Source organism: Protopterus annectens, chromosome 12.part0 (assembly GCF_019279795.1).
Source record: "Protopterus annectens isolate FY-2018-M chromosome 12.part0, PAN1.0, whole genome shotgun sequence".
Taxonomy (NCBI): domain Eukaryota; kingdom Metazoa; phylum Chordata; order Ceratodontiformes; family Protopteridae; genus Protopterus; species Protopterus annectens.
In genome coordinates, this window is record NC_056746.1 from 574,785,889 (window position 1) to 574,801,082 (window position 15,194).

Sequence of the window (15,194 nt, forward strand, 5' to 3'; positions counted from 1 at the left end):
AACAGAAAACTAGGTCTTCCAACTAAAACAGACCAAGTTATTTTAACACATACACACAGAGATTCAGTCACACAGGAAAACTTTTAGATGTGAAAAATACAAATAGTAGAGTTACATGAGGACTAGGTCCTCTAAGTTAAACGGGCCTAGCCCGGTGTAATAGAAAACTAGGTCTTCTAACTCAAAGGGAAAAAAATTTGCAACAGCAATCCTAAAATACGACTTTAGCGGATCCCCGCCAAAGACAAGTTAACAATCAACAAGTTATCAGTACAAATAAATAATCAGGAGCCCCTGTTGATTAAGAGTGGCGAAAAACTGCCAAAACCAACAATCGAGGCAAAAAAAGTGCAACGGCACCTAACTAACTGGTGCACAGGATACTAACTACTACGGTCAAACAAGTCCATAGGACAATTTAGGTAAAGACATATATATACCACTAAATAACAGTAAATATGCAAAAACCACTTATGAATGAAAGAATTGAATAGGACTTAGCCAGAGCCAAGAAAAGCACATCTGAACTCGTCGACGTGGCAAACGAGATCTGGGAATTGCACTGGTGCACCATGGGATACCTCCTTAGCCACGAGCCAACCAGAAGTCTTTGAGCTTGAAAATCGGCCGAGTCAGAGCCGAGGATCGGCTCCAAACCCATATGTAAAAATGAAGGTGAGACTGGACTACCTAACATCAAAAGATTACTTACAAAATACAAGTCTTTCCTTCAAGACTCTTTGCCATCATACAGATAGAGATAAAGCCACTTTGTTTCCTTTTTCAGCACAACAGATCCTTTTCTTTTTCCAGTTTTCATGACTATCCTTCAGGCTACCTTCTTTCTTCAGACTTAGCTCCCTGAAGACTCATCTTTACCTTCTCTCTACCCAGAAATCATGACTCCTCCTTATGTACAGGTCTTGATAAACTGCCAAGAAATAACTACTCCCTATCTATTGTCAGGCAGTGACTCTCTTTGATGTGCCTGCCTGTTCCTTATTTTTCAGGAAGTCTGTACTTCCCTTCCGTGACAAACACTTTGGTGAATTCAAAGCAAACACCAGATGTAATACACTACCAGCAGTGTTCCCCAGTCTAGATACTATACCATGATATCTTGGGTCTATATCAAGAAATCGACATTTGAAAATGTCGACTCACATTTCTTCGACACGAAAATGTCGAACTCCAACATACTCGGAAAGAAATCGGTTGGCCAAAAAACAATGCCACACAAAAACAAACATATTTTAGGTGGGGGGCTGTGCCCCCCACATCCCCCTAACTAAATATTCTAACTCCGAGACTGCTCTACAGTCGAGAAAAGGGCAGGTGTAATAAAATAGCCAACCGATTTATTTCCCTCAGAAAGAAATCAGCGATTTAGCCATTCGGGAAAGTTGGAGTTCGACATTTCCGTGTTGAACAAATGTGAGTCGACAATTTTCAGATGTCGATTTCGTGAATATCTCTCCATGTATGTTAATCTCAGTTATGCCCAATTGTCACAAATCTTCTAGCCTGCTCTCATGCAATCCATCCATCTCTTGGCTGGGTGCCCTCATCTCCTATTGCTTTCCTCCGATTTCTCCAAAATCTGATTTACCAAACTGCTTTATGCTTACACAAGCACACACACATACACAAGTGTATCTTATTTACTTAGGGTAAACACGTGGGGCCACAACATGACAAAATGATCTAGCTCATATATATGGAGTCAAATTTCAACTCTTCATGGAAAAGTATAGTACAACAGCAAAACCTTGCCCAGACAATCTGACTTACAATATCAACAAAGATACAACGTAGTTATCAATTGTGTCGCATCTTAAAAGCAGATATCCATAATGCACTGAAAAATCATAGTGTACTTATTTATTAATAACATTATAATGACATGACATTATTTCAGAGTTGAAGAAAGCTTCCATTTTTTTTTCCAAAACAAAAGTTAAGCTTCCCTTCCTGACAGTTCCAAAAATAGGTATTATAGATCATTCTAGTGTGAGCTTCTAAGTGGTACACCTCATCATAAAAGGGTTCTCATCCAGGAAAAAAGAGGTAATTGTTCCCCTTTACTCGACACTCATTAGACCCATTATAGTGTACAATGCACCCCTTTTGGAATGTACCTCACAAGACATCTGCTGCAGCTGGAAAGGCCACAGAAGTACCTCACAAAGGATTACTGGCCTCAAACAGATGCCCTACACTGACCATCTCAAAAAAACTCCAGCTTTACTCCGTAGCATATCGCCTACTCCAAGCTGATCTCTGCCTAACATATAAAGTGATGTCAAACCCAGAGCTGTTGGACATGCTACACCTAAAGAAATCCCAATCCCTCTGAGCTACATGCTCTAGGGACCTAAACCTTGTCACCACAATAAACAGGACATGCTGGAGGGATAGATTCCTGTCCCAGAGACTTCCCATACTCTGGAACAGGCTACCCATCTATGTCAAGCAAAGTTCTTAATTAGCACTTTTCAAGAAAAATTTTGATGAGTGGATGGGAAATAGGAAATACACCCCAGGGATCACTTCTGTGTCTCTGCTCGACAGTGGCACAGGAAAATAACTTTCTTGGGTGGCGTAAGCCAGGGAACCTTGTTGCCTAGGCTTACGTAGGCCCTCCGGCCAATAGTCTAGTACCTACCTATGAACCATAAAGCCCTAGCAAAACACTGCAGATGCAGAAAAAAAAACATATATAACTGAATGTTCAGTTGTGGAACATTCCTACAGCTGGAGCTAAGCTCTATTAAATTGCTATGCAAGTAATTTATTCCTGAAACCATAGAAAGTGTTATACATTGCAAAAGTAATCAAAACATTTTTTATGGATTCTATACAACTTTGCTGACAATGACCACAACACACACCTAATACATTAAAGTGAAATGACATACCCATGTCCACTGTGGAGAAAGTGGCTTTGTGTTTGTCTTTGTTTGTTCCTGCAGGCCTGAAGCATCACTCCACATGTATCTATCTGTTGGCAAACCTCTGTAATGCAACAATAAAAAAAATCATTTTAATGATTAATTTGTGCCAGTAACAGAACCTTAGTGTCACTGCATTCATTTATCTTGCTGCTAATTCTCTCTAGTAAATTTATTCTAGATACATGGCTGAACTTTCTTCCACCCTAGCAGACATGCAATGACTTTAGTTTTCACAGAGTATTTCTGCACATCTGTCATTACTCTGACTTGTGTTTTCAGCAAGTCGCTGTTATTACCTTCTAAGTGGATAGCTACTCAATTATAGAAGGATGGAAGACAGGGATAGTGGTCAACTGCTGCATTACAGCTCTTGGTTCTTCAGTTTGTTTCTCATCCCAGTCTTCATGGCCTATCTGTACCCCACTGAGTTTTCACAGGGTGATCCAGTTTCTTCACACATCCCAACAATGTGATGTATGCTAATTTGTGTCCCTCCAAACTACCTATAGGTGTGTGTACTGTGGGACACGTGTGTATGTGTGCGTGTGATTGCACATGTGCATCCTGAAATAAGCTGGTATCTTGCTCAGGATTACTTTCTCCACCTTGAACCCAGTGAGTATTGGGCCAGGTCCCATCTCTCCATCAAACTGAAATGGATTAAGTAGGTAACTAGGAAATGAATGAAATAATTACTTCAGTCAGATAAAGTGGCCAAATCTGTTGTACAAACTGATGTGACAGAGGAAATACACTATATAGCAGGGCCACTCATTTATTTGACACAGTTTCTACAATGGAAAAGCATGCAGCTCATTTCCTGCAGTCATTTCAAAGATCAAGTCACATTGCTTATATTGGACAGTGGACCTTAGAAAAGCTATCTTAAACTCACTTTGGAGACTGCAGTCTTACAGCTTGCATCTAAAAGAACAGCTAAGGATGCCTATGAACTCAGTTTAGACAACACTGTCTTAAAGTAAATTATAAGACAAGATACAAACCAGAACTATTATGTTAAGGATAAAATGCTATCAGAACTCAGAGCCTTTTGGGAATGACACAGTGCAAGCAGAAACTCAAGAGACTGCAAAACAGCTGCTTTTAATAATCTTCTGATCATCTCCAAAGGATTTCTGAAATTGAGATCACAAACTTTTTATAATGAAAAAAGTTCTTCTCTATTAAAGCAATTCTCATGATGTAATCTCAGGAGTATATTCTTAACCTATCAAAAGGAAAAACATTGTCAACCTTCACAAAGTCAACAAAAACATGTTGACTATACAATCTGTTATCCTTACTCATTAGAGTCTAATGACTGCAAATACAAACTATACATGCTTGTATTTCTAATTATTGACAAACAAAACCCTGCCAAAATAATGAAAATATTTTTTTATGTGGGGCAAGCCCCCCCCCCCCCCCGATACCCTTATATAAATCAACTCCATGGTTGCACAAATGCCATAAATGGTCAGTCTAGCCCAAGTGTAAAAATGAATTCTAAACAGAAGTCAACCAAAGGAGCAGTCAATCAAGGGTGCAGGCACCTACATCTGTTGACCAGATGACTGTTTAACAGCTACAGTGGATATAAATGCCAGTTTTTTTTTTTATATAAAATAATGAGACCACAATAAATCATTTAAAACTTTTTCCCACCTTTAATGTGACCTATAACCTGTACAATTCAATTGAAAACCAAACAAATCTGTTAGGGGAAAAATATAAAAAATAAACCTACAATAAGCTGGTTGCATAAGTGTGCACGCCCTTAAACTAATGCTTTGTTGAAGCACCTTTTGATTTAATTACAGCATTCAGTCTTCTTGGGTTGGAGTCTATCAGCATGGCACAACTTGGCAATATTTGCCCACTCTTCCTTGCAAATGTGCTCCAAATCTATCAGATTGTGAGGGCATCTTTTGTGCACAGCCCTCTTCAGGTCACCTCACAGATTTTCTATTGGATTTAGGTCTGGGCTCTGGCTTTGCCATTCCAAAACTTAAATTTTCTTCTGGTGAAGCCATTCTTTTGTTGATTTGGATGCATGCTTGGGGTCATTGTTGTGTTGAAAGGTGAAATTCCTTTTCATCTACAGCTTTCTAGCAGACACCTGAAGGTTTGGGGCCAAAAGTAACTGGTATTTGGTACTGTTCATAATTCCCTCCACCTTGACTAAAGCTCCAGTTCAAGATGAAGAAAAGCAACCCCAAAGCATGATACTGCCACCACAATGCTTCACCATGGGGATGGTGTTCTTTTGGTGAGGCAAAGTGTTGTTTTTGCACCAAACGTACCTTTTGGAATTGTGTCCGAAAAGTTCAACCATGGTCTCATCAGACCATAACGCATTTTCCCACATGCTTTTGGGAGACATGGTACATTGTTTTGCAAATTTTAGCCACACCTGGATGTTTTTCTGTGTAAGAAAAGGCTTCCATCTTACAGCCCTACCCCATAGTCCACACATATGGAGAATACGGGAGATTATTGTCACATTGTAGCACACAAGCAGTACTTGCCAGAAAGTCTTGCAGCTCCTTCAGTGTTTCTGTAGGTCTCTTGTTAGCCTCCTTGACAAGTTTTCATCTTGTCTTTTCATCAATTTTGGAGGGACATCCAGTTCTTTTCCAACATCACTGTTGTCCCATATTTTCTCCACTTTTTGATGACTGGCTTCACTGTGTTCCATGGTGTATCCAATGCTGTGGAAATTTTTTTGTACCCTTCTCTTGACTGACACCTTTCAACAATGAGATCCCTTTGATGTTTTGTTAGTTATCTGCGAATCATGGCTTTTTCTGTAGCAGGCAACTGAGTAAATGTCAGGAAAATCCTACTAGGGCAGCTGAACTTTATTTGGGGTTAATCAGGGTCTCATTAATTGATGGTCGGTGTGTTCCCAAGAAGACTGGGTAGACACAAAGGGTGCTTCAACAAAGTATTAGTTGAAGGGTGTGCACACTTATGCAACCAGCTTATTGTACGTTTTTTATTTTTTCTATTTTTCCCCCTAACATATTTGTTTGTTTTTCAATTGACTTGTACAGGTTATAAATCACATTAAAGGTGGGGAAAGATTTGAAATTATTTATTGTGGTCTCATTTTTTATATCACAAAAACCTGGCATTTTAACAGGGGTGTGTACACGTTTTATATCTACTGTAGATCTGCAACCAACTGCAGATATGTGGCCAACAGATTTCCAGTACAATGTGCCCAAATGCATAAACACATGGTTGGGCAGACCACAGACAACCTACTGGAAGCCCTTAACAACATGTGAATTTGCTGAAGTTAGTATGCTCTTTGTAAATATATTGCTTTGCAATGTTAAAGCATCATTTCCCCCTTGTGTACAAAGCACTCTCTCTCTCTGTTTATTCATTTAAGGAACAGATTTGTCAGTAAAACTAGCCCCCTCAGCAGAGCACAAGTTTTTTATATATATATATATATATATATATATATATATATATATATATATATATATATATATATATATATATTCAACTAGAACTTGGAGGAACTGCTCAGCATTTTCACTCTACAAAGAAGGAGAGCAATACACAAGTAAATGCTTAGTTTTCTCACTGCTACATGCCTTTTTCTAAACAGCTTCAACTTCAGTGCAGCTCTCTTCTTCATAACAGAAAGATGCAGTCAGAGCTTAAAAGAGAAGATTTAGTGGTAGTCTGCTCTTCAGCTTATCCAACACCTTTGATACAGTCAACCATTTTGCCATTAGAATGACACAGTTTAGGTATGAACAGATTTGCAATGATTGCTTCATCTGATATCACTCTGGGAGGAAAACAAGTCACTAGAGTGGGAATGACAAGTCCTTATCTAAGGTGATCTCTAGTGTACTATTGAGATCAGTGCTCAAACCACTTCCTTTTCTCTATTTGGAGATGACTTGCCAATGCCAAATTAGGCCATACTATGCTTAAGAGATAACCAGCTGAAGAGTCAGACTAATCTATGTATCGGATTCAGTCAACTTGGGACCTGGAAGTCTGACTTCTGCTGAATACAAGAACAAGGTGCTTACTGTTGTTCTCTGTAAAGAACTGCAATGAAGACAAACCCAGCTCCCTAAAAATTATGCTGCTGCATTGCACTGTCAGTGAAGTAGCCTACAAGCGTAAGTATCTAAGAATACTTGATGACTATAATCTAAAATTTGAGTACCATTTCCTAAGTGCCATCAAAATGAACGATCATCAGCTTGGCAAAGTATGCTATTTAAGTTACTTCCTAGATTAAATGGCCAGAGTCAAACTCACCATCAGTCTGCAGATTCATGACTCCTGTTTGGATACTTTCAGTACAAGAGCTTGTGCAAGAATTTAGTGGTCCAGCTATCAAAGAACTGCAAAATTTGCCAAATAAGGAAAGCAAAAGAAATGCAACTGATGTATTGTTTAGGAAGCTATAAGGGTCTAAGCTAAGAGCATGTACAACACACTGTTCACATGTTTGCTTACAAGTTATTTTCTAGATCTTTATGCCCCATTTGACTGCATAATTTGTCTAGAATGATTTGACTATCTTCCTCCTCTGAATTTAGGTCAAAGGTCAAGCATCTACTAGAGTTCTTTGGAAAGAGAATCAGACCTGGTGATGGAACCGTGGTTGCGACCAACTCTGAAGTCTGTGAAATTCGAAAGCCCTTCCTGGCTGTTCTTTAAAAGTTCAACACACACACACACACACACACACACACACACACAGACACACACACACACACACACACACACACACATATGGGAAACCGGTGTTCCACACCAGAGGTCAATTCTTCGTTGGTCAGATCCGACCACAAGCTAATCAGCCTAGACATCCACATCCCACCGCCACCCCCAATTAGGGAAACCATCGTAAAAAACTTCTCCAAAGCCAACTTCACACTTCTTAAGACAGAAGTGGCAAACTTCATGACACCCATGCAGATGGACAACAGAGGTATGACTGCAGAATCCTACACAAATGCACTTTATAAGCACTTACACGAGTGCATGGATCATGCTATCCCTAACAGAAACAAGATGTTATCCTCCAAAAAAAGGAAGCCAATCTGGTGGTCCTCTGCCATAAACAAACTCTACAACAAAAGAAAAAAACTGTTGCAAAATAGAGTAAAATCCCATGACTGGAGGAACTCCCTGGTCAACCTCAGTAAGAAGCTGAGATCCCTCATAAAATCCTCCAAAGTTTGTTACGAAAACAAAATTGCCACTGACTCTAAAGACAACCACAAAGCATTCTATAGCTATGTCAAGAATCTAAATGGGAACACTCAGATCTGCTCTGAGTTACAGCACAATGGCACTAAATATACAGAACCAACTGATATTGCCAACATCCTAGCAGATAGGTTCAGTGCTAACTTTACCCCCCTCTCACCCCCTAGAGGGCCCATCTCTATACAGGAAGAATGCACAGTTCCTATAATCACGGCTGCACAGGTAAAAAACACACTCTCCAAAGCCAAGAACACAGCATCGATGGGACTTGACAATATCCCAGGCTGCGTTCTACATGAACTTCAGAATGAACTGACACGCTACCTAAGTACCATGTTCAATCATAGCCTCACCTCAGGCTTTGTACCCACTGAATGGCGCACCGCGACGGTTATCCCACTCCACAAAGGGGGAGCCATGACTGACCCTGGAAACTACCAACCCATTAGCCTGACGAGCCTGGGCTGCAAAGCCATGGAAAGTATCATCGTGGAACTCATAAACAAAGACATTGGTAATCTCCAAACTCTGGACCCTACCCAGTTTGGATTTGTAAAAGGCAGATCATGTCTCCTAAAACTGATTGACTTCTTTGAAGTAGTCACCAAAGCCATAGATGAGGGTAAGATGGTTCACACAGCATATCTAGATCTCGCCAATGCTTTTGACACCATCCCCCACTCTGGAATTATAGATAAGCTCACTAAACTAGGTATAAATCCCTATGTCACAAGATGGGTTGCCAAATGGCTCACGGACAGAACCTACACTGTGAAAGTAGCGGATTCCAAATCCGACATCAGACCAGTGATAAGTGGAGCACCACAGGGTTCAGTCCTGGGTCCTCTCCTGTTTGGTATGTACTTCTCTGAAGTGCAGGCCAACACAGAAGGTCTTTGGCTAACAAAGTTTGCAGATGACTGCAAACTAGGAGCCATAATCAAAACTCCTAACTATGTGGACAAACTACAAAAGGGCCTCACTGAGACATACCTGTTGTCAAAGCCATGGCCTGAAGCTCAATGCCAAAAAGTGTATTGTCATCCCCTTTGGTAAAAACTCTGTACCCATGAACTACCACATAGCTGGTAATCTACTTAATGCCAAAAATGTGATAAGAGACCTTGGGACACAGGTGGACAGTAGTCTCTCCTTTGATAATCAGATTGCCACAGTGGTCAGGAGATCCTTCTACGTGGCTCATCTCATCACAAAAGGCTTCTCATCCAGAAAAAAAGAGGTCATTGTTCCCCTCTACTCATCACTCATTAGACCCATTATAGAGTACAACGTCCCTTTTGGTATGTACCTCACAAGACATCTACAACAACTGGAAAGACCACAGAAATACCTCACAAAGAGGATTACTGGCCTCAAACAGATGCCCTATGCAGACCGTCTCAAAAAACTACAGCTTTCCTCCATCACATATCGCCTACTCAGGGGCGATCTCTGCCTAACATACAAAGCTATGTCAAACCCAGAGCTGTTGGACATGCTCCACTTAAGGAAATCCCAATCCCTCCGAGCTACACACTCTAGGGACCAAAACCTTGTCACCACAATAAACAGAACATGCTGGAGGGATAGATTCCTGTCCCAGAGACTTCCCATACTCTGGAACAGACTACCTATCTATGTCAAATAGAGCTCCTCATTAACACTCTTCAAGAAAAATCTTGATGATTGGATGGGAAATGGGAAATTCGCCCCGGGGATCACTTCTGTGGCTCTGCTCGACAGGGGCACAGGAAAATAATTTTCTTGGGTGGCGAAAGCCAGGGTACATTTTTTGGCTAGACTTGTATGGGCCCTAGGGCCGATAGCCTAGTACCTACCTATGAACCTATATATGTATGTATGGATCCCTATCATCATATATATATAAACACACACACACACGTATACATATGGATCCCTATCATTTTATTGAAGTTCCAAAGCTCCGAAGACCATATGGCCGAGAACATATGTCCGAAGTTTTGGAAATTCAAAACAATAAGAAAACACAAAAATATATAAAAAAAAAAAAAAAAAAACTTACCTTTATGTTTTGGTGGGGGGGAGCCCACCTGTACCTCCCACACCACCTGCTACTTAAATATACCAACTCCAAGATTGCACTACAGCGAGGAAAATGGCAAATGCCGAGTTCTGCGCTATACGGCAATCTCAATAGAAACTGTTTGAAGTAACAAAACTTCGGACATATGGTCTTCGGAGTTTAACTTCAATAAAATGATAGGGATCCATATGTATACGTGTGTGTGTGTGTTTTTATATATATATATATATATATATATATATATATATATATACATATACATATATATATACATATATATATATATATATATATATATACATATATATACACATATACATACATACACACACACACACACACACACACACACACACACATATATAAGCTGCTGGGTTTCCCCAGTTTTATACAGAAGCTTTGCGTACTGATGTCCTGACAGGTCTCCAAGATACCAGCTTGCTGGGGAAAATTAAAACAGTATATATTTGTGTGTATTACTGATAACTTTTTCTTCAAGATGCAGTGACTTTGAAGTGAGAACAATACAGTAAGAGGGATATGAAACTTACATTGGGGCAAAAAGTGCCTCTGTGGTATTTTGCTATGTGGCATGTTTGCTTGGATTCAGATGATCTATTCTTTGACAGACAAAACAATGAAAAAAAAATTCTGAAAGCCACTTACTGTGAAAATGAATGTGTGTTTGAGGGGGAGAGAGCCCCCCCCCACATCCTGGTAACATATATATATATATATATATATATATATATATATATATATATATATATACACACACACACACACACACACACACACACACACACACACACACACACACACACACACACACACACACACACACACCAAATCCATGGTTGCACAACAGTGGAGAAGGCGCAAGACATCATGTTCACTGAAACTGGCTTTCAACTATAAAACTGCCATGCCGTTGTCAGTAGGGCAAACAATGCTTAGCAAAAACACACATTACCATTTGCTTGTAATTGCATAGGTCTCAGTAGGTCTGTTTTGAGACATAATCCACTCAATCTTTCAGTTACAAACATTGTTTGCCAAGGAAGTGTGGTATGAGAACATTAGTTCTGACATTTCATGGTGCAGCCACCAGATATAGGGTAATGCCATTCTGGGTCATGCCTCCCCTCACAGATCAAATTATAGGGCGACTGCATACCTAGTATATCTTTTTTTTTCCTCCCTCTTGATCCTCCCGTTTAAATATCAAGTCTCACCTCTGTCTGCTGAACTGTCTCATTCTTTCCCCTCAGGGTGATAGACCTATCATCCAAATGTTCTCTCAAGGCAACAGTTAAGTACAAGTAGTATTGCCATCATCCAGGTGGGGGTTGGGGGATTATTTTAGCCCTACATTCCTCACAGATACTCAATTAGAATTAGTATTCCTGAAGATGGACAAAGAATGGGTGTTGTATCGGACCATCACTCACTTCTGTGACTTTCTTGATATCACAAATGACCCTTCCTCCCTGAAATAGAAAAACTCCCTAGGTTTCCCAGTCTTCAGTTAGGAAAACATATGGAATATGTGTTCCTGCACATGTAGCACTTCCCACATCACTTAGGAGAGATGAGCAGGCACAGCTCATTCATTCCTCTCCCACCATTAGATGATTCCCAACACCAGGACCACTAATTAGTCCCTGGTCCTGTAGACTGTAGTCAGGACTCCATAAAGCTGACACACATGTAGTACATCTGATTTTGGGGACCTTTAGGGCTCTATTACTATCAAGAAGAACTTGAGGCAGTGAAAACTGCTTCCCTATCAGAAGTGTAAAAGTTAATTGTGTGATTTGTGGCTCCTGTCTGAAAGTAAACTGAGATGAAAAAAATAGCAAGTTTTCCAGCTCACTGAAGTGGAGCTAAATGTCATTCCAGCTAAAGAGGACTTTTTGTTTTGTATTTGGAGGGTTTCCTGCAGAGTCAGAGACTTCAGACCCTAAATCCCCACCCTTCTCTGTCACCGGTCGATAACAACAAGCTTTAGACTTTTTTCCTCTGAATTTTGTGATGAAGTAAGGAATCAGAGCGAATGAGGGGAAGAAATACAGTAATCTTCCCTACCATGGGGGGAAAGAATGTGCTTATACCAACTCCCCTTTGGTCTGCTGAACTAATATAACAGGGGTAGGATTGCTTCCTCCGGTGTAGAAAAAGAATGATCTCCTGGTGCCCCATTCTGAGAAAGCCTTAATCAGACAGAATTCCTTTATCCTCGGCTGCAGGAATGGCCTGAACTGTGACTATGGGAGGCCAACAGCACTTTCACTTCACCCAGGATGCGAATGCCTGCCAGAGAGATGTTCCAATCTATAACCAACACCACCAACTGCACCACCTCTTTGGATAGAAGCATAAGCAGCTGTAAAACCACTCACTTATGTCTTACACTAAAGCCTCCAAATCTGTCCAGTGCAGGATGGTCTCTGATCTCTGCTTCCCTTCCTGACCCTTAACCATGAGGAATACTGCATTTACCTCCAGCTGGTTTACATTAAGCCCCTGATCATTGGATGCCCATTTTCCTGAACAAGAGAGAAGCCCAGGCAGACTCCCCAGCCTGCCAGCACAAATATCCACTGTTAAGACCTGTATTGAGTTCTGCTGTGGGAAGGACACTGAACATTTAGACTGGCAGGACATGTCTGTCATTTTACATACCATGACAATGGTCTGATACTGAAAGAAGATTAAGAAGGCATGATGGCTCAAAGTTAATGCAACACCAACCAACATTGTTAAATGTGCAGAAAAAAAACACAATGATCATGGTTACCATAAGGCTAAAGAGGAGCAGAAGAGCCTGAGCCTAGACCCCCCACACACACACACACTCACTGTATTCTCACTCAGGCTGTAAGGCTTTTGAGTGCTCTCTGACGGCAGGAGGGACCAACAATGAAGCATTCCCAGCTCTGCACAGCTGAAGGCAATCTTCTGATAGGACGAAATAGGGCATCTTCCATTTTATAAAGACCCCACCCCCACCCCAGCCTGAGGACTGCAACAATGGGGGTGCCCTAGCCAGGCATGCAACTGGAGTTCTTCAACAGGGCCACTAGGATCTAGTCATCCAGTTAGGGGAACAAATGAAGTTCTGTCTTCTGTAATGCCTCCACCAAAATAGTTAGCAAGTCAGTAAGCACTCTGAGAGAGACAGAGAGCAAAAGGGAGAACCAAATGATAACAACTTGCTCTGAAAGTAAAGCCCTTTCAGAGTAAATCATAAGCACCCTCAAACAGAATTTACCTCATCCAGTATCTCCATCCCAGTGCTTTATGGCAGAAGGGGCACAGCCCTGGCCAATTATCCAAATTTTAACATATTTAGATCTGTTCACTGATGTCTTTCTGATGAAAAATGCAGAGAAAATATCCCATCCCCTTCAGAACAAGAAAAAGGCAGGAGTAGAACTCACTGGTTTTTAAGACCTAGGAACAAGCTCTACAGCTCCACTGAGAACAAGAATCTGAACGCGTTGCTAGCAGCGGCATTTCCTATCTTCAGTGGAGGAAGCTGAATTCGCCCAAGGCACAACATTATGAGCGAATGGAAGATGTATGTTGTGCAATGGGTGATGCCCACTCAACTCTAGAGAAGTGCAAGCTAGAGGCAGCACCTGATTGTGAAAGGTTTGCATATGGACTAATGTGGGTATGAAATTATGCTTTCTAATAGCATACTACCACACCAATAAGGACACATTCCACAGATGAGTCTCTTCTCCTCTGTCAAGATTCACTGAAGACTGACCTACTGTGCTTTTTCACTAGAAGTCATATAAACAGTTTTCTATATAATTAGTCTGAGCTACTCTTCTGTATTTTTGTTTGTGAAATGTTTTGCATTTCACCCAGGCTGAGTCTGAAATTTGTCAGTACTGATCAGTGCACTACCCTGGTAAATAAATATCAATATATAATAAACAAATGTAAAGCAGTGCATGTGTGTGGAAGGTCTGGGCTATTCACAAGGGACCAAATGACATGTCAAGAACCACAGGTTCCCTGCAGCTCTAGCTGATGAGATTTTTTCAGTGATCATAGAGCTGAGGAGCTGGATGAGCAGATCTGAAGATGAACAGCTGAGCCTTCAATGAAGAGCTCAAGGGATCAGTTAACATCAGCTGGCTGTATGCATGCCTCTTGACATTCTAACAAAGAACGATCAGCTGTGACACCCTAGAAGAATTCTCTCTTGCTGGGTGCCATGGATGCACATCTTACAGACCTGATGCTGTTGTCTAGTGTTGAGTGTCAGTTAATACCTTACTAGTCAAGGGACAGCTTACAACTCGCGAGGAATAACAAACCATCTCATGGACACACTTTGTAAGATACAAGTTAATAACTTACCTCCAGACTCCTTACTTTCTCCTAATGGCCCAGCACTGACCTAGGACTGAGCAACTGACTCTCCTCTTGGTCCCATGTGCTGGTCACCTTCCACCACAGCTGAAATCATCCTTGTAGTGATGTAAGCCTCAGGCTGTTCTTGTTACATTCCATGGATGTCTGAATTAAAGAGCTGCCACATGTGGCAATGCTTCAGAATGTGAGCCTCACCCACACAGTACAGGTGGTGTTGGAGCAGGTCTTGGTTTGTGATCTGTCAAGTCAAAGATCCCCTTAAAAGTTAATGTAATTTAAGCAATGAATATTAAAATTTCCAACAATATATGCTAGGATAAAGAGCGTCAGAAAATAAGTGAGGATAGAAGTGGGGGAGTGCACAGATTGAGGGTACACTCTTAGTATGAAGGGTTGTATCACAACATGTGGCAAGCAAAGGTATGTGCTCCCTTCACCCACCCAAATGTGGGTGCTCAAGATATTTTAGAAAGGTACTGATGGAGGATAACAAAATGAAAAAATACCCACTGCAAAGGGTCTTC

General features: G+C 40.9%; 1 protein-coding gene across 1 annotated transcript in view; it reads right to left on the reverse strand.

The window, feature by feature from the left end:
• TECPR1 (tectonin beta-propeller repeat containing 1) overlaps positions 1-15,194 on the reverse strand; it is a gene marked incomplete in the record, with an annotated part of 1,181,271 nt that overhangs the window by 437,811 nt on the left and 728,266 nt on the right. The window contains 1 exon segment of the mRNA XM_044089712.1: positions 2,919-3,015. Coding sequence (XP_043945647.1) covers positions 2,919-3,015 — 97 coding nt within the window.